The sequence below is a fragment of the Barbatula barbatula genome (assembly GCF_947034865.1).
Source record: "Barbatula barbatula genome assembly, chromosome: 25".
NCBI lineage: Eukaryota > Metazoa > Chordata > Actinopteri > Cypriniformes > Nemacheilidae > Barbatula > Barbatula barbatula.
In genome coordinates this window covers 10,252,439-10,271,804 of record NC_136788.1, presented here as the reverse complement: position 1 = coordinate 10,271,804, position 19,366 = coordinate 10,252,439, and the positions used below count along the sequence as shown (strand labels likewise).

General features: G+C 38.0%; 2 protein-coding genes across 5 annotated transcripts in view; both read right to left on the bottom strand.

The window, feature by feature from the left end:
• immp2l (inner mitochondrial membrane peptidase subunit 2) overlaps positions 1-14,150 on the bottom strand; it is a 68,240-nt gene extending 54,090 nt beyond the window's left edge. Inside the window, exons 1-3 of one of the 4 annotated variants that reach the window (XM_079450711.1) lie at positions 14,072-14,150; positions 9,823-9,957; positions 7,961-8,064 (exon numbers count right to left, since the gene is read on the bottom strand). In XM_079450711.1, coding sequence (XP_079306837.1) covers positions 7,961-8,064; positions 9,823-9,954 — 236 coding nt within the window. In that variant the 5' untranslated portion in view covers positions 9,955-9,957; positions 14,072-14,150. Of the gene's footprint in view, positions 1-7,960; positions 8,065-9,822; positions 9,958-13,467; positions 13,832-13,868 lie in introns of those variants that run through there. The other 3 variants (XM_079450712.1, XM_079450713.1, XM_079450714.1) reach the window with 3 other exon arrangements.
• A 599-nt stretch (positions 14,151-14,749) lies between these two features.
• dock4a (dedicator of cytokinesis 4a) overlaps positions 14,750-19,366 on the bottom strand; it is a gene marked incomplete at its 5' end in the record, with an annotated part of 57,125 nt that continues 52,508 nt past the window's right edge. The window contains 6 exons of the mRNA XM_079449908.1: positions 14,750-17,444; positions 18,029-18,090; positions 18,186-18,261; positions 18,551-18,660; positions 18,812-18,893; positions 19,008-19,128. Of these exons, the coding sequence (XP_079306034.1) occupies positions 17,040-17,444; positions 18,029-18,090; positions 18,186-18,261; positions 18,551-18,660; positions 18,812-18,893; positions 19,008-19,128 (856 nt within the window). The 3' untranslated portion in view covers positions 14,750-17,039. The remainder of the gene's footprint in view (positions 17,445-18,028; positions 18,091-18,185; positions 18,262-18,550; positions 18,661-18,811; positions 18,894-19,007; positions 19,129-19,366) is intronic.

Below are 19,366 nucleotides of genomic sequence, written 5' to 3'. Positions count from 1 at the left end.
CGCTGGTCTCAATTTTTAACACAATACAAATGTTTGAACAATTACAACAAAAAGACCATTTATAACCAAATCAAAATGTCAAACTAATATATTTAATGTATTGAAGTATTCGTATACGTACAAATTGAGTTAAATAAAGATATACAAAAAAATTCAACCACAAGTGCTTCTGGACCAATGTCATAAACTCATAAGAAATGTTTTTTAAATTATATTTATCTTGCAATTTCTATATTATAAACTCTACACATTAATAACTATTTTTCTATAATCACTAAAAATATTAATATAAACAAAAAAATTAACATTATCAATGAAATACATTTCTTAATTTAATGTCATATATTTTCATTTAATGTCGTAATGTTTATTTTAGAAACTCTGTATAGAACTTAGATCTGATTTATATTACCAAGTCCGTATTATCAATTAGGAATATATATATATATACCCTACTAATTTCTATATATACACCAAATGTCTATAATGCATTGGCAAAAAAAATGCATGGCCTAATGTATATACACATATACTGTACTGTATATAGACTATAATGCCTGGTAATTCATCACTGCTCAAACTTACAGCACAAGTTGACATGATCCCCCTCTCTATCCGGATTTAGCATGCCACAATTGCACTTGTCTCCCAGGCTTGATTTAAATGAGGAAATGGGTTACACTGCGGCCTGCTTCAGGCATCCACATTAGCCGGGTAAGTTTGCTAAATGTTTACCCGCTACTTGCAAATCTGATTGTGTAATGGAGCGGGTGGATTCAGATTTCCCCATGCGCTACAAGTTTGTTTCCGCGGGGATCCCAGCCGAGACACAACTCAATGAGTGTGATGATAGAAGACTAAGACCCCCCTCCTAAAAACTCTGGATTGTCATTGCTTTCAATGGAGGTAAATCTTAAATCAAAGATTTCTGTTACCAGTATTAACCTTCAAGTAAAGACCATCTATATATATATATATAAATAAAATTGAATTGAATTGAATTAATAATGGTTTATAAATATCTGAGGTCTAGACTGGAGGTGAGCGTATACCACTGCAGCTCCTTCAGCATTTACTTAAGACAGCCTGAGTGATTCTTTCACACACGGTCTCTTTTCAGTCAAGGCAGGAGTGAAAAAAGGCTCTAAGCTATATTTGAGTGCAGGGAAAAATGTCTTTGAAAGGAAAAGTAAGATCAATCTTTATCTGAGTCTGGGTGGGGGGAGTGTTTCGTCTAAGATAGCTGTGAGGAAATGACAGCACAAGAGGGTGCAAACTCTCAAAGATGGAGAACGTGTCGATGCACCAAAAAGACTGAATAACAAACAACACTCGATGCCGTAACTGACAAATTAAGCCATTTCCCACAGCCCCTTCATGGCTGGCGAAGGTCACCGATACAGCAAGGAGAACATAGGAGAGAAAAAGAAGAGGTGACAGGCCTGAATAATCACAAAAATAAGTGCAGATTTTTCTCATGTCTTCAAAATATTCTTTTACATAAACACTATACTGTATGTTAAACTATACAGCTCAGGTTGCATGCAATATCTTTGCTTCTTTCATTCTCTAAAAAAGGCAAAAGAAACGGTGAAACCGAGAAGTCAAAGCACGGAAATAAAATCGTAATTCATGAAACTTTATCTTCGGGCCGCATTCTCTTTTGTGGATGTCCAAGACCAGCCTGTTATACCCCTAAAGAATATCTTTCTTATTAGAAGCTTAGTGTGTTGACACGTCGTTTTAATCTGCCATGCCCACGTCTCCTCTATCTCTCTAACACTCATTACCATGGCTTCTATAAAGAGCTAACTTCCCAAGTGTGACTGGGAATTTAATACCGGGGCCATTGGGGAAATGAATTGTAACACTCCTGATGTTGATAATAAAGTGAGCAGGAGGTTAGCGCAGGGCTGTGGACGGCTGGGCCGGACTGAATCAGTGTGACCTGACTGTAATGAGTGTTTTCGAACTACTGAGGGACAGAAATACGGCGCTGCCATGGCCCTGCTGTTTGTGGGTTCGAAAGAAAACATGGCTGGTATAATTTAAGTTTGCGAACGTGACAACCCAGATGGATTGAAGTCATTTTCTTTATCGGAGGTTTAATATGAAATACTAAAAAACAACAAAAATACAAAACTAATGTTTAAATAACATAGATGTATATACTGTAGTCAAAGGTTCATATCGCAATATATAAACTAATTTACTTTAGAGCACATTTTGTAGTATATATACATATAGTATACAGTTGAAGAAAAAATTGTACATACCCCTTTGCAAAATGCTGAAAATTTCAGTTGAGATTCATCGGTTTACATTGAGGACAACCAAGAGACTTATACACAACTATTACAATAGATCGAAACATTCAGTGATGCCATCATGAAGTCAACACAATTCATTTAAAGTCAGGTGGGTGTAAAAAATATTTTCTTTTACATTTTCTGAGAAACATATACAATAAGTATTTGAATAGCTTCTGAAAGACATTACTAAATGAAAAAATAAATATATAAACAAAACAATAACAATTTACACCAAAAAACATGTTCAGGGATCTACACCCACCTGAATTTAAATTAATCTTCAAGAGCAAAAGAACATCGTTTTCAGATCTTTAACAATACACAACTTTCAACCAAAATACAACCAACTGAATATTTACAACCGATTTAAAATGTGAAATAAATAGATTTACCATTTAATTATGTAGCTGTGTAAGATAAAAAAAAAACGAATAAGAAATAAATAAAAACTGAAATCGGAAGTGCTTCTGGACCAGAGTTTACATCTTGCAAGGTGGTCTATATACAGAAAAAACTAAAAACAATATTAAGTTAACACAGATTTTTAAACCCCACAGCAAACACCAATCGTCCTTTCCGATGCACTTACATACAGCAAGTATATAAACCTACATAACACTTTCAAGACAAAATTCCCATCTGGTGGATCATCCAACCTCATGTCTATTACGTCCTAAATATGTCAAGAGACTAACATCAAACTGATGTTGTGGGCAGAGGCTACAGTTCACGTAGGAGATGAGGGAACTTACAATCCCGCAGTAATTCATTTTACACTGGGGCTCCTGATGCCGATGAGTGCCAGAGAAGTCTCTTTGATGTTTGTCCAACCGCACAGCTCCAGAGAGAGAGAGAAACATATATCAGCTCCAATCACACGCAAAACAACCAAAAGGCACGACGACGAACCTGAAACAGCTACGCTTGCGATTGAAGACCATTTCAATGCATGAGTGTGGCTAATGTAGTTTCATATCGAGATTACAAATTATATAATAAATCACATTAAATAGGCCACTGCAGTATTGGCAACTGTGAATCTACAAAAATTCCCTTGTGAATGCACATCACTGTTGGTTCTACTCTCTTTGCTTGCGGAAGGCATTTCAGATTTCAAAAACTCATCTTTCTCAACGATGATGGATGCATGACCTCTGAATTAATATCTGTGGCTGTTTGATACAGAAAAGATGGCATACGCCTCGAGGTTCTTTAAAAAAGCATCCGTGAGCAATTCATTCACTCATGATTAAATTTTCGAGGCAAAATGTGAAATGTTCATCTTGCAGTTCAGACCCAATAATAAAACGGAGATAACTGCGGTCGAAATATTTGTAAGATCCCTCTGCATAAAAGAAATCACATCAAATTACTGAAATGAATTTCTATTGGTCCCTGTGTGCCTCTCTCTGAAGAGGTCATTTCTGTTCGCCCTCCGCTGTGACAGTTTCCCACTCATCTGCGGCTTGCTAACACAAATAGTCTCGCAGCATCACTAGCGCAATGATGAGTCAAATCTACAAAAACCTCAAAGCAATAACCGATAACAATCTTCGGTAGATGAAACCAAGCCTCTCTTTTTAGCTGAGCAATACACACAGGGCACGACAATGATATTAAACCTCATGCTGAGGAGAATGCGTGCTTGTGAAGTGGAAGTTCCAGAGTGAAAAGCAAATGATGTCATCTTAATATGTGAAATACGTAGGTTTTGGCTTTGTGGAACAGATAATTTGTTACGAGAAGGTTAAATTTTACAGGCCCAACAACATTTGACCAGCAGTTCAGATTCATATTTTGGGATCACCCAAACCTGTATGACTTTCTTTCTCCTGTGGAGCACAAAAATATATATTTTGAAGGATGTTGGTAACCGAACAACGTTCAACCCTTTGGCTTGCATTGGTTTTGCAAATCAATGAGTATCTTTTTTGTATTCTACAGAAGAAAGAAAGTCATACAGCTTTGAAATAACAAGAGGATGAGTAAATGATGACAGAATTTTTACTGTTTTAATAACAAATACTGAAATTACCGATAAACAATCCAATAATGTTTAAATGGCTTTTTAAATGTATATATGAAATAACGCACTGCTCCTGAATGCAAGTCGCTTATTCTTGCACATAGTTGCCAGAAACAAGATGCACGCTTGTTGTCATGGCAACAACATACACAGTACACGTTCCTATACTCCTTTACAGCTGTTGATCTTCTAAGGTGGCAAAAGGCATCTGGCAAATGCATAAATGCAAATCTAACATTTGCAAATTTCCAACTTCATAAGACAGAAAAAGAGGCCTCTATTCCAGACACATCTTTCCTGTGCTGATCTAACCTTATAAGCAAAGTATTTCTGAAGACACCTAACTAGCGTCTGTTTGTATCATCCCTCCCTGAGTTGAATGCAAAACTCTTCAGTTACAGGCTCCATCTAGTTTCGTAAAGCTCCTCAGAGGACGCGTGAACCATCACTGAACCGGCTTCCATGTAGACGGCTAATTAAACACAACCCAATCCAACGAGATCCCATTTTCTGGCCAGAGCACTTCAAAGCAAAAAGGAGAGAGAAATTTGACATGCCGTGGTGCAATGCAATGGATTTTATCTGCTTTTTCCCCCATTCTCAAGGCTTCTAGTGAGAACTGATTTTATTTCCTCCTCTTTCCGTGGTTGCATGTAAAACGTTTATAAAAAACACATCATTTCAAAAGACGAGAATTTTGTGACCCATTCCTCACAAATGCAGAACTCTCACTACTGGCCAAATAATGTTGTGGACGAACTAGCTTCCAGACAGCTGACTGGAAATGATTATGTATGAATGGCAATTCATAAAATCGTCAAGTCTGTCCATGTTTACACCAAAAGCATGACAAAATGTTTTCTCGGTGCAGAAAATACCCTGACAGAACCATTTCCCTGATCGATTGCTGTCGGAAGATAAAGAACGTTCTGTAAATAAGATATTACTCCATGGACTGAAAGATCTCTGGAAACAAGTTTTGAAACAAGTCCCAATAATATCAACATTGAACACGCCAAAGTAAGCTAAAATACACGCACATACACATAGCATTCACATTAAAGCATAGCCTCCCAAACCATATTTCTTAAACAAATAAGTAATTTTAAAGAACGAACAATATGCAACAACAGTGACCACGCTACCGATCATAGAAAAGGAGAAAAACACCATAAAACTATCATTAAGGTCTATAAAAATGTTTGCATTCTAGCTCTGAAGTTAGATCTGCATCAGTTTTGACATCATTGACACCAAAAGCCATTGATGTCATAATCAAACATAATGTAACAGTTCAAATATGCGGTATGGAGAATGAGATTCATGAGGCATGCCGCAGTAGGGCAGATTTTAATCAAATGACACACTTTTCACAAAGAAACATCTATGAACTATCTTGTGGATACAAGACATAGTCAAAATGTTATTCTCAGGTGAAGTATTCCTTTAATATACAAGCATTATTAAAATATTCATATAAAGAGAAAAGTGATTTAACGAATCACACTCACAAGAAAAATAAAAAACATTCTTCACCAATAAAATACATAGAATTAAAGCAACTATAAAATCATGATTTTATGCGAGTCCCCAGCAGCAGCAGGTTTAAAGTCAAGTTTACACAGGATTATTAGCATGCAGCGTTAGCTTTTCCCCAAGAGTTTAACAAAGATTGAACACAATGTTCCCAGCACAGTGAATTCCCAGCAGGGGAAGAGTGCCATCTTTGGGTTAGGTAGGATCTGCCAGTCGTGTTCTCAAAACTGCTTTTAATAAATTTTTATTTAATGTAAGAGAGATACTGGGGCTAAAATGAAAATCAAAAACAAGATTTGGTAGTCACTTTTTGCGTTGCTATGGCAACCAGCACAAATCGTTTCGACAAACCGACCAGAAGGCACAATGGGCTAGTTGCTTAAGACGGCGCCGGTGAGCTTTTGCGACGCCAGAGTCCGCAGACTAATTTCTGCTCGTATAACACTATCGAGTTGTTTTGGCTTAACAAAGTGCTCAGCAATGTAAAGAGTATCTATACTATCACTTCTTTTTAATCTAAAAAACACCCATATTTGCTGGCAAAAATCCTCCTTTTCCCATTGAGAATGTGAAGCCCTATGTTGCATGTTGCAGTGTCGCCGCCATATTGGAAGGATAATATTGCATTGCTATGATTGTTTTGATATGTACCGTTACTTGTTTTGTTTGATTTATGGAGATATCGAAAGTGAAAGAACCACAGGCTGTTCCTGAACGTAGACTCACGTAGCCAGACTTATCGCCACATTGTTTGGCCAAGGCCCGCCTAAGAGGCCAAATGACTGAATGGTAAAGCAACCAATCCGGTTTCGTTTTGCGCTGTGTCATGTTTAGAGGCGTGGAAATGTCCCCGCAGAAACAGAGCCTTTCAACATTTACGAACGTGTCAAAAGTCGACAGCAACAAAATGATAAAAAATGTATGCAGTGAACCTTGCATACCTTTAAGAATTAAGCGTATAGTCGATCGTGTTGAATTCTGAGGCTGAGACTATCCTGAACGACCCTCCCAAGATTTTCAACGCAGTGTGACGTCGATTAACATGCTCTATACAGTGTTATACGACTGGAAATTACTCTGCCGACTCTGATGTCCCAAAAGCTCAACCGGCACCATCTTGTGCAACTAGCAAATACTGTAATTCCCTTTTACTTTAGTGTTATTTCATAGCTTTGATGAATTTACCATTATTTTATATTGTGGGATTAAGTTAGTAAGTGACCCTTAACTTTTGAACAGTGGTATAAGAACCTCAGTGAGTAGTACTCTGCAGGGATCAAGTTGAACTTTTTAACATGTCGCCAGTGAAACCCAACTGATATTGAATCGTGTTATGACGAAGGTAACCATTGAACTAATCAATCTTCAGATCATATTTCAGACCAACAGAGCACATTTGGTGCATCGGTGTCCTGAGTTTCAAGGCATCTGTTGGGAACCTTTATCAGAACAGTGAGAACCAGTGAACACAGTTGGGTAAATGCTTGATCAATGAGAACTTCCCCCAAACAACTGCTTTACTTCCACCATCGTGCTTCAAAATACACACCACGCTTAAAAGTAGACAATTTATAGCACCTAACTGAAGTCTAGATTACAGGGTTGTAAAAAGGCTCTTGATATAAAGCATTAAAGTGTATCAGACAACTGAATCCATGCCAATTACCTGCAAAGACAGTAACCCTTAAAACACAGCACGCTCATTATCCCGAGAACGTTTCTCCTCGAGTTAGCATACAATACTCCAACAGCTCGGTTCAAGGTCAAGGGGAATGGTGGCAGATAGGAGAGCCATCGAAACTGTCGAATTAGCACTTTTAAGGGGTCCTGATATCTCTGGATGGAGAACTACAATTTTCTCAAAGAGGAGCTTGGTTTTGTCAAAGCATTTAAAAAACCTGTTTGGCTGGCAACTCGACGTAACACCTGGCACAAAGGTTCAAGCGTACGCAATCAACATGATGTTCTGTCCAAAAAACATCTTATCTGCCAAATTACGGCCATGAAGTCTCTTCGCAGGGACTGTTTTTGAGGAACACGCTTGTGGCGAGAGACAAAAACGAGGTTTGTGAAAGAGGTTACTTACAGAACGGACACAATGTCTCCTCTCTTGACATGATAGTTTCTCACACTCCAGCGATTGAGGAGCACGACGTCAGGAGATGATCCTCCTTCTGGATTCAAAGATGGCTGGCGAACAAAAGTTCAGTTATAATTATATTTTTGTGTGCTACTTTTGAAAAATGTACTAACCGTAGGTCAAACAAAAATTACCACAATGGATCCTCAAAGGCTCTGGGTTTTATGTTCCCCCCAAGATCCAAGTTTCGAGAGATTAGGAACCTTTATTCTTTTCTCATTCTTTTGATCAAAATTGTTTACGATTTATTGTTTTAATCCTTCATTCCACAAATCTGGAAAACTTTGTCACCAACTTTTCAAAGTGTTTCTTTCAGTCTTTAATTTCATCCTAAAAAATAACACCTCTGGTCTTTTCTCTGCTTTTTGACACGTTGAAGCTAAAAATAACATCTACCTTCTAAACAGAATTTTTTCAGACAATTTATTTTTCTCTTAACTGTTTTCTGTCAATATATCAAACAACCTGTGTGTGACGGGGCCTTTCAAGCATGCTAGCCGACTGGATCCACAAACATCCAATGAATCATTAAGGGGGATCTCGATGAGCCATTTCACGGTTCCCGAGATAATTGACAGAAATATCTCTTATCTGTCCTCCTAAAATAAATATCCCGGCGAGCGCTCTCGCCTGGCGAATTTATCTGTCACAGCTGGGCGCGCTATCTTTTTTTATTCAGACACATTTTCTCATTCTGTATTGATGTCGGCTTTCAATGTTGTCCGTGGAGTGAGTTATTTGGATTGGAAGGCCGTGGATGGGCCAGGAAAAGCCATTAGCGAATCTAGCACTATGAACTCAGATGGAAAACCCAGAGAGACGAGTGGGGCCCAGAATGAAAACAACAACAGTGTTTTGCTTGGTTATTGGTCATTAGGTGCATAATGAAGCATTGCGTCTATCTGGCTAGTAGAATGAGCACGGGGGTGTCAGATGATATCGTCTATCAAGGTCTTTTTTTCTGTGGTCTTTAGGACATCTGCCGTGATTAAGCAATAAAGTCTTAAAGGTACAATGTGTAAGTTTTCAACGTTTATATACTTTCTCCTGTCACCTGAGTTTAAAGTGTAAACACTGTGGCCCTGTGGCTTTGTCAAAATTTGCCCTTATGAAAAATACTGCATATATTTAACGTGAAAGTTTAACCCGGTTTTGGCAGATTGATTACCATTTAACATCATTAAATATGATCATGGTCAAGCATTGAGTAAATTTTTGGTTACTATGGTTTTACTACAAGTAAAAAAATATGGTTACTCTAGTTAAACCGTGGTTAATTTTCGTTGGGGTAAAATGTTCAGGAAGCTTCGGTTTTCAATGCATTTCTATAGCATATTTGCTAAATGAATCTAAAACTAAGCGACACTCAAATATTATTCTAAATATTATTGTAATTTAATACATTTCAATTGTATTTAAATTATTGAAAATGAAATAGATTTAAGTTGAGGCACTAAAATTATTAATTGAAAAAAACTGAATAGAAAATGAATTAAACTTACAAAGCAATACAAAAATAAATAAATTGCAAAATAATAAATAAAATCATAACAAAATTGCTAAAAAGTAAACTAAAATTAACATTAAAACTATAATTACTGAATAAAAATAAAATATATATAAATATATAAGAAAACCCTAATTCTAAATATAAATAACAATTCTTTAAAAAAGTCAAATGAACCGAACAGCGGTACCCATAACTTAAATAAAACATTATAGACCAGGCTTAAATAGATCAAGTGTTTGATTCCAAATCCAAAAACATTACAAAAAGAAGTTGGTAAGGCAGATCAAGGACATCTCACCTGCATGGAGGCACCATCCACGCGCGCCACATAGCCGAGACAATCTAAAACAGACACCGTCACAGGGACGGCTACAAAAAAGCCGCCAACAAAGGCTTTGAGGTATCTTCTCCCAAAGCCTGCCTGCGACATCGCCTGCAGAGACAGAACAAAAAGATGAGTGCAAACAGACTATATGACCTTGGCTTGTTCAAGGAGTTTAACTAGACAGCATGATAATATCTTCTCAAATTTGGCGATATCATATCCAATAAATGAAATCTCCACAAACAGGGATGTTTTTATTAAGACAAAAAAATGTTTCAAGGATGTAGGAGAGAATCGTGCTCAACAGAGAACGGCAGCATGCGTGAAAGATCATCACGGATGGAAACAAAACCTTGTGTGGCTCTGAGCGTCATCCATCTTGTTTGAATCAAACGGAGAGGTTCAATGAGGGGCGTGTGCGGTCAGAAAGAATAAACAAGTAAAAAAAACAATTAATTAAATAAAGATCATCTGGCCGCTTTAGTAACTACACCTTATTTGGCAAACTCCTAATGACTAACTCCAGAAAGCAGAAGCATTAGGGCAGAAAACCCATCTAGGCATAGAAATTAAATGTGACAAGAGTACGCTCGCTTTAATATCATTAATTGGCAGCGTAAAAGTTGATTTTAGGTACATGGCATGCAATTATGCTTCTCGTTCATTTTTCAGGCCTTAGGTCTGCATAACAAAAGGTTACGCACAGTACATACAGCTTTCGCAAACCCCCTAGGTCTCCTACAAGAAGCTTTGCAGATTTACTGGTGAGCACTTGAAGAAAGGTCTAGAAGCTAGGCAAAAAAAGAATCACAGACTATACAATTCACTTTATACGAATTGATACAAACTAGCCACCTCGTAAAAAAAGTTACAAATTCCCATGAGATCAGGCTGATCAGAGACAAGACAATCAATAAAATATTAACACTGACTAATAAGACGTTTAAGTAATGTCATGCAAAAATGGAATGATGTCTCGACATGATGAGCGTACGACATGATCTGTTAGAAAAGCTATCTTTTCTATGTTGTCTTAAGTTTTTCTCCAGACCAGCCCATACGTGGCAAGCTACAATCGATATATGTAAGAAACTTTTTTTTTCTACTGTTGCGGTCTCACATCGTGCATGAATGTGGCATAAACACAAACATATTAAGAACATCATATGGTCTGTATTTTAGCCGTTGCGACAGGTTAGTACAAAACTCAAAATAAAATGGAACGGGTGCCGTGTTCAACGTTTTTAATGTGTTGCAACCTTGTCGTGTCTGTCACCGTAACTGTACATTTATGTGGTGTGTCGGCATCAACGCTTGATGAAGGGCATGTCTGACACCTTCCGCCATGACACAACATAGCCACAGTTCAGTTTGCGTCAGCACTAGAAAGATTAGCAAAAAAGCTAACTTTTGACATGCAGAGCACAGTTATACACAGTGATAACAATGTTAAATTCAATGAAAAAGTACAATGGGTCAGTTTTTTGTCTTTTCATGTTGACACACTTCGTCCGTTGCGCCACTATGCAAATTGCCAACCAATAGGCTAAAATGCATTTATCACTGCGCTTAAAATCTTTGTTACGTATTCACTCTCTGCTCGTGAAAAGATGCATCTCACACAACAGCGAGACTAATGAACTATTATGACAGCAAGCGACTAAATTATCTATAGTGTTCTGGGCAAATCTGCCAAGTGCCAGCTGTCAGGTTGTTCCCACAATAATCCCTCACCACCGTGTACAATGAAAGATTGCCAATCGCTCCAAGCAACAAAACACATGACAACCATTTTTAAAAGACTTCTAGAATCATGCATTTCACAATGTACATGGAGAGGAATTGGACACTGTAATGCCCAGACATTCTATATATGGTTTGGCACATGCCACGGGTATCTCATACAGGTAGGTGTGTGAAATGGAGCATCTAAAGTTATTCTTAAAAGTGGGCAGATGGGTGATTGTAGGCCTGGTGTGAAGTGATCAAAAAAAATGCATTAGTAAATTTTTCATAAAATGCTCCTTTCAAATTTTGTGTTCCTTTTTAGAGAAGTCGAGGGCGTTTGCCAGCACTTTACAGACGCAGATAAAAAAACAGAAAAATGAGAACTAAAGTTGTCACAGCAGGTGTGCTACAGATGGATTTCTTTGTGGCTGAGCCCAATTAAAGATGCGTCTCTACACTTGAAAGCAAAATACGTCTGTGATATTATGTGACCGTTCCACACAGCTGTGAAATGGTGCATGGTGGTCTTGTGCCAGCGGAACCGATTTATCACATGCTTCTGGTTTAAAACTTCAAAACCATTTATCCTGCAAGTAATGCTGTCAAATGTGCCACCTGCATAATGTAAAGCCGCAGCCTAATACGTTTGTTTATGCATACCTGAGCGTAACCTGTTTAATTGCGCCAGTCATCAAATGTGTCCAAAAGTGCTTAGTGAACATACAGCTTTAAGGGTAAATCAAAGCGGCAATGACAGGTTTCCTCTTTTGACAAGGTCATTTTTAGTTCTCTTGATGCATGGGCCCACGTTCTTCTGCATACAGCTATTTTAACAACGCATTTAACAAACACTACGCTGACTGAATAAATGTGATTAAAATATTGCAATGCCTGCACTTGTAAGTATGACGTCATCGAATCTAAAATAATAAAACCTGTTATCTTTCAAAATTTTGACTGAAAGCACATAAAATCTGCTTCGGAGTTTATAATGACCACATGACCTAAATATAATATACAACCATATGAGCTATTTCACGAAAAAGTCAACCTTTCCTTGAGAAAATAACGATTTTACCAAAGGTCAGATGTCATTGTTTGATGTTTTGAATACATATGTAAGGTCTCAAAGTTTTTAAGCATTTTAAACTGCCAGTTTCACAATAGTCACAACCATTACCCATGAATGGGTGTATGAAAATGAAAACAAACTATGAAGAGCCATTCATTCTCCACTGGTTATTCCTACTTCTGGTTTGTGCATTAGAATTCACAGAAATCCTACAGCGTATGGATGTTTTGTCATATCCGTAACTTGTGCGTATTTCCTTTCATCAAATAGAAAACGTCATATTTTTCTCACGTTTACACTCGATCAACAGGGGTTTAGTCAAATATAAACAGATGATTCAGTATATTGGTAATCATTTCATTCGGAGTTGATATTTCAAGTCCAGACCGAACATGTCACATAAAGCTGGAATTACGCATTTTAAGAATGCAAGAAGCAACTAAACCACGGCTGACTTGATCAAGTAACCCAGAAACTAAATTCAGCACCTATGTTGAGGAAAGTACTCGTACGTTAGCATCATATGAAGTCTACTGTCCCTGTAGCTCAATTGATAGATCGAATTATGATGCATTCAGATGGTATTCTATGTATGTGGCCATGTGTAAATAAATGGGATGTTCATATCTAATCAGACAGCAATTTAATTCATTAAGACATATGAAGTGTAAATTAGCCCAATGATGGCGTCTTAATGCATTCACACGAGGAACATTCATTTATGCGTGTTTGTGCTTATGAATTATTATACACACAGACTACCAAGCATTACTACAGATAACGGCGATTCGTTATCTTTAGGGTTGAGGTTTGGTTACCGTAAGGTTCTGTCCACATTTGTGAATCCAAGCCCAAGTGATTTTACTTTCTCCTGTGACGTGACAATTGCACACCAGTCGTGATTTGGTTAGTGTCGTTTTCGGGGTCAAACAACGTCTTTGCGGCGTGGACTGTGTCCATTACTTTCATCGTAAGCGAGAAACAGATAAAAAAACAAAGTTTGTGAATAAAATAACTATAAATGATGACCGGAAGTAACGAGTATTATCTATATTATGCGCTTCGTTTGGCAGTTAACAGGTATAAGATAACCAAAAATGACCTTGGTCACTGAAATCGGCTATTTAAATACACTTCCGCGGTACAAACAAACGTCATTTTCTCACAGCACGTGTTGTTGTGAACGGAGAACGTCATTAGTTTGTGTGTGTGTGTTCACATCTGCAGTTTAGCCTGTACAGCTACCATGCAGGATTGACAGGTCACGCCATAACTATTAAATCGCGGCAATTGGAGGACAACGCGATACATTTTATTTTGCATTGACACGGTTATTAGACATGTAGGAATATGACGCATACGCACTTTGGTGTTTGTAAAGATTAAATGATGGAGTTTCCAGCAGCGTGTTGGTACACTCACCTAATGTCTTTACGTTTTGTGCGTCGCTCCGTTCAGTAGGACGTAGCGCTGTGACTGCTTTCTCCCGGGTCCTAACGCCCTCCCGATTTGTCGCCTTACAAAATATACTATGGTGGAAGTGAGAGATGCTCGAACGCATCTGAATAGACGTTCAAAGACAAAGAAAATCATTTCTTTGTTCAATTCAAATGACCGTGAATGTTTTATTCTTAGGTAGAATTGCGCAGAATTCAAATATACACACGCAATCCTACAATCTATGACATCTTTGTTAGAAACATAAAATTGCAGGGACATTTACATACTTGTCTTTACGGAAGTCCAGTCAAAGGACATCAGACTAACATTTCTCGCAAAATGATACCTGACAGCTCAATTTATAAATCTACAAGCCTATCATTTTAGCATATACAGTTTACATTTATGCATTTGGCAGACGCTTATCCAAAGCAAATTACATTGCATTATTCTATACATTTTGTTTCTAAGTATGTGTAATCCTCTGGGATCGAACCCACGATCTCTTACCATTGAGCTACAGGAAAACTACTTAATCTGGGTACTGAATATGAACACGAATCAGTTATGAATAAGTTATGGATTACAGCTTCAGACTGTGTAAAACAACATGTTGAATGTTTGTAAGTACCTGAAGACATAACCATTAGTTCTAACCACAACATTTTTACATCAATGAACCTTTATTTGTTTAATGGTTAATATTCAACATTTACAAATAAAAACTTTAGTTGCAACATTCAAAGCTATGAACTGGTTACATTTTCATATAAACACCTTTGTACAAAATCTGTAACACAGGTTATATGGAATACTTCCATCCCATCATGTGATATAAAGTACAACTTTACAAGTTCAAAAAATTGAACGGAAAGAGCATAATCCATAAAAACCAGAGTGGTAGGAAAGAAGAGGAGAGATACAAGCGCGGCTAGATTTGAAGTCCTACAGACTGGCGATCGGCAATCCATTGAAATTACAAAAAACATGATTGCCTAAAATGAGCAACTCTCATAAAATGGATTTATGGGAACAGAGCTGCAAAGCCATTCGTGAAATAGGTTACAAACAAATCACATTGTCCATCTGTATGCATTCCAACATTAATTTGATGTTTCTCGCTTCAAAAATTGTGGGTTGCCAAAAATACAGCACTAAGCAGAACTTTGTATTTATCTACAAAAATTAAAGGCAATCAAATCAATCCTTATTTTTGCTTAACTGTTTGTATCATGTCTAGACCATTTAAAACGTCTATACAACAATCAAGAATGTAAACTGGCCTTCGTTTACGAAGGCATTTTAATACTGGTGCTCATTTCAACAACTATAAATATGAAATGTGTATCAAAGTGTTTATTAAAGAGATCTGGGCTTTTAAGATGGCAGTGAAAAAGCAGTTGTTTTCTCCATCCAGATTCTTCCTTAAAATGTGGCCCTTGTATTGTCTAAAAAGTGATTTACTTTGAAATTAAATGTTTCGAATGAGACAATCAGCCCAAGTGATATTCATTTTTTTGTATGTTTCCATGGTAACAATTACAGTACATATTGAATATGAAAATGATAAAAAACGGAAAAGGGCTCATTTAGCTTTTGTGTTAATGAGATTTGAGAAACTAAATCTTATTATGAAAGTAAAACCAAACTATACATAATAAACTAAATATTACAAACAAAATCATTCTAGCATGTTGTTTCCATGGTAACAGTTACAGTACATATTAAATATGAAAAGTGATAAATAAACAAGAGCAAGGACTCATTTTGTATCTGAAAACGAGGTTTGAGAAATTAAATCGCAATTCTTGTTTTGGAAGAAAAATATATATGTGATTAGCAAAACATTCAAAATAAAAATAATTCTATACAATTTTCCATTTGTTGCCTATGATGTGAAATCCAATAAGAACTTTGAATGTTCATATCTGACCTTAACCAATAAGTCAGTTTTCATATTCAAAGCATAAAGAAAGTCAGTTTTATAAATCTACCCGATATTGTTCAGAAGTGATCACCGTTGAGCATTCTCATGTGGGATAGGCTGCAGAGGAACACTTATCTCACAACTATGGATGATATTTTGTTTATATCACTCTCTGCAAACTACAATGGTTATATTGCTCTGTACTGCTCATGCCCCATGCAGTGAAGATCTACGCCTCTGTGCACGGTTGGAGAAAAACATCATCGAGCACTAGAGGTCGCGCTAACTTCGGTTAAGCTTTCCTAACTATTCTCACTGACAAAGAAGTTAATACTGTTTGCATCTTTGGCACAATACTGGGAGACCACACAATTTCATCACATGGCACATTTAACGGTCAGGCAGTTTCGGTAGATACAAGGCTACATTCGAAAAAAACCACTAAGAAATATGTAGCACCTTTTAGCCATTCCAGAAAGTACAAAGCGGTTCAAATAAGTCGCAGGTCTAGCTGCACGCCTCCGTTTGTGTAAGCGAAAAACAACTGTCGTAGTGTGAAAAGAAAGGCTGTACAGTCGTAGAATTTGTACTTCTATCAAAAATACCTTGCTAGCAATAGATTTCAAAGCATTGTAAATGGGATATGGACCTGCCAGATCTTCAGATTTTGCTGTAAATTACATGCCATCTCGAAGCATTCGTAATCTCTTCATGGCTTTTCTGGTACTGACGTGGATATATTAAGGCCAGTTTAGTCTTTACTCTACTTTGCCATCCACTTAAGTCACCAAACCAACAAAATGAAGATGATCTCATAATATCAATAAACAAATATTTTGAAAGACATTCACGAATAGGCTAATTCTGCTTGATTTTAGATTCAAAATCCAAAAAACCAATCCTCTTTGCATTCGAAAACATTGGCAACTATGCAACCTGGGCTACTGTTATTTTCCAGTAGGCTACTGCAAAAAAAACTGTGACGTAGTCCCGACTTCAGACGGCCTTGTTACCGATGACACACTACAGCTGAGAAACCTTTCTGGGGACGGGTCGGTGGCGGGGTTCTGAATTGATCCGCTGCATGCGGTTCAGCTGGGGTTTGGCGGTCAGACTGGGGTTGTCCGTACTGGGCGGCACCGACAAGCTGTGGGGAAGCGGAGTCGCGCGGCGGGGATTGTTTCGCTCGTAGACGCTGTAGGGCGGAGGGGTTTTGCTACCCCGCCGAATGGGCGCATCTGCGGGCACGGCAGGAGGGAGAGGCGGGTCGGGCAGTGGGAGGTCTATCCCGCTGGTCTCGGAGACGCTGCAGCGGCTGAGGGAGGAGATGCCACTGCTGTAGCTGCCAGAACGGGCGGGGGAGTGAGATGCCAGGCTACCCATTGGCAGACCATCGGTGGGGGAGGGTGTGAGGGGCGGGACCATTGACTGCAGAACAGAATCAAGGACAAATTACATCATGAAACATGGATGTTCACTGTAAGCTAGTAGGTCGCTAATATTTGAGTGTAATTTTTTATTTATAAATGATTAACAAACAATATTTGACATTTATTCGTTTACACAGAGGAGACCAAGGGTGGTTGTCACACTTTTTACAGTAGAAAATGTTTAATTTATTCTTTAATAAATGTAGGCACATGCCTTAAAACTTTGGAAACGAACACACATTAAACTTTTGTTACAACATGCCTCAAAAAACAGCAGGCCAAAAGAAAAATGATAAAGGCCAGTGGCAACTAGACCCCGTTTCCCCTTAAATAAAATATAAACAAATAAATGCCTCTACAAGCAGACCCAGTTTTCCCTTCAATACAAATATAAAATAAATAAACAAACAAAATAAAAAATATACAAACGTAGACATTAAACATTTTTTCTAAGACAATAATGTCTAAATATTTGTTTAAGCATTACATAAAACTATTTATTTATACGTTATTACTGGCTGTATTACTAAAAGAATGAGATATCAACCACACTTTACAGTGATTTATGTATAAACTACTCACCTTCTGTGGAGACCTGGCTGTTGGCATTGGAGACAATGACCTTACATTCTTGCACAGGGATCCTATTCAGCACACACACAGAAACAGGAAGAAGAGCATGTCATTGAGCTGTACAAAACCGATTTTGCCGTATCTCGTAGCGGGTGACTGCCAATACCTGTCTCAGGTGTGGGAAGATTGGGTTCACAGCGTGGTAATGATGTCTCCACCGGAATTTGGAAGGGAATCATTCTCTGCAAAAGATACAAATCTTTGTGAATCCGCTACACTTTACTGTGGAACGTTTCTTTTAAATCTCCAGTTGTTCCAAACCTGTATGACCTTCTTTCTTCTGCAGAACACAAAAGAAGATATTTTGAAGAATGTTGGTAACCAAACACCATCGACCCCCATTGACTTCCATTGTATGGACACAAAACCACGGAGACATTTCTCCGAATATCTTCATTCGTGTTCTACTGTAGAAAGAGTCATATACAGGTTTGGAACAATATAAGGGTGAATAAAGAAAGCTCCACTGACCTGTGTGGGATCCAGCGGGCTTGGGAACATGCCACTGCAGAGTCTGTCCCGTGGAGAGAGACAGGTGTTATCTCTGGAGTGCTTGTGCTTGTCAGACGGCAGCGGTGAAGCTAATGAAGAGGCACACGGATACGTAGTGTAAGAGTTGGAGAGATATGAAATAACAGGGGAAATGAGGCGGTGCGGTAAAATGACGCAGGGAGCTGTGAGCACCGTTTGCTTTGAGCGACGTATTGCTTATAGTCCATTGACATTTCTCACCTCTGTTGCTTGAGGGTGCTGAGCTGTTCACATTGTGTGAACCAGAATGATTGGAGCTGAGACTTGAGGTAGACGGACTGGGCTGCAAAAATAAACCCCAAATGTTGGTTTCTTAAAGGGATAGTTCACTCAAAAATGACACGTATATAAATAATACGAAGGTACAGTACTCATTCCAACTAGAGCTGTATGTCACCTGCATGTTAAAGACCTCATCCGAGCTTTCTGATTGGCCGGTGATGTTGCTCACTTCATTGGAGGCCTGTGATGACAGCGAGGATGAGGAGTATCTGTTGACAGCTGGATAGCTCAGAGGACTGAGAGGGGAGCGAGAGAGAGAAGCGAGAGATTGTGGATAAATTCAACAAGTGTGTGGGTGTATTCTGAACTGCCAACCTGTCGAACTTCATTATCTAAATTCTTAAAGGAACATTTTTTTTATAAAGATGTAAAGATATTTGGAGGAATGCTTGTAACCAAACAGTTCTTGGCCATCATTGACTACCAAAGCAGAAAAATCGCTTTATGCCTTTTTATTAAACACAAAATAAGATA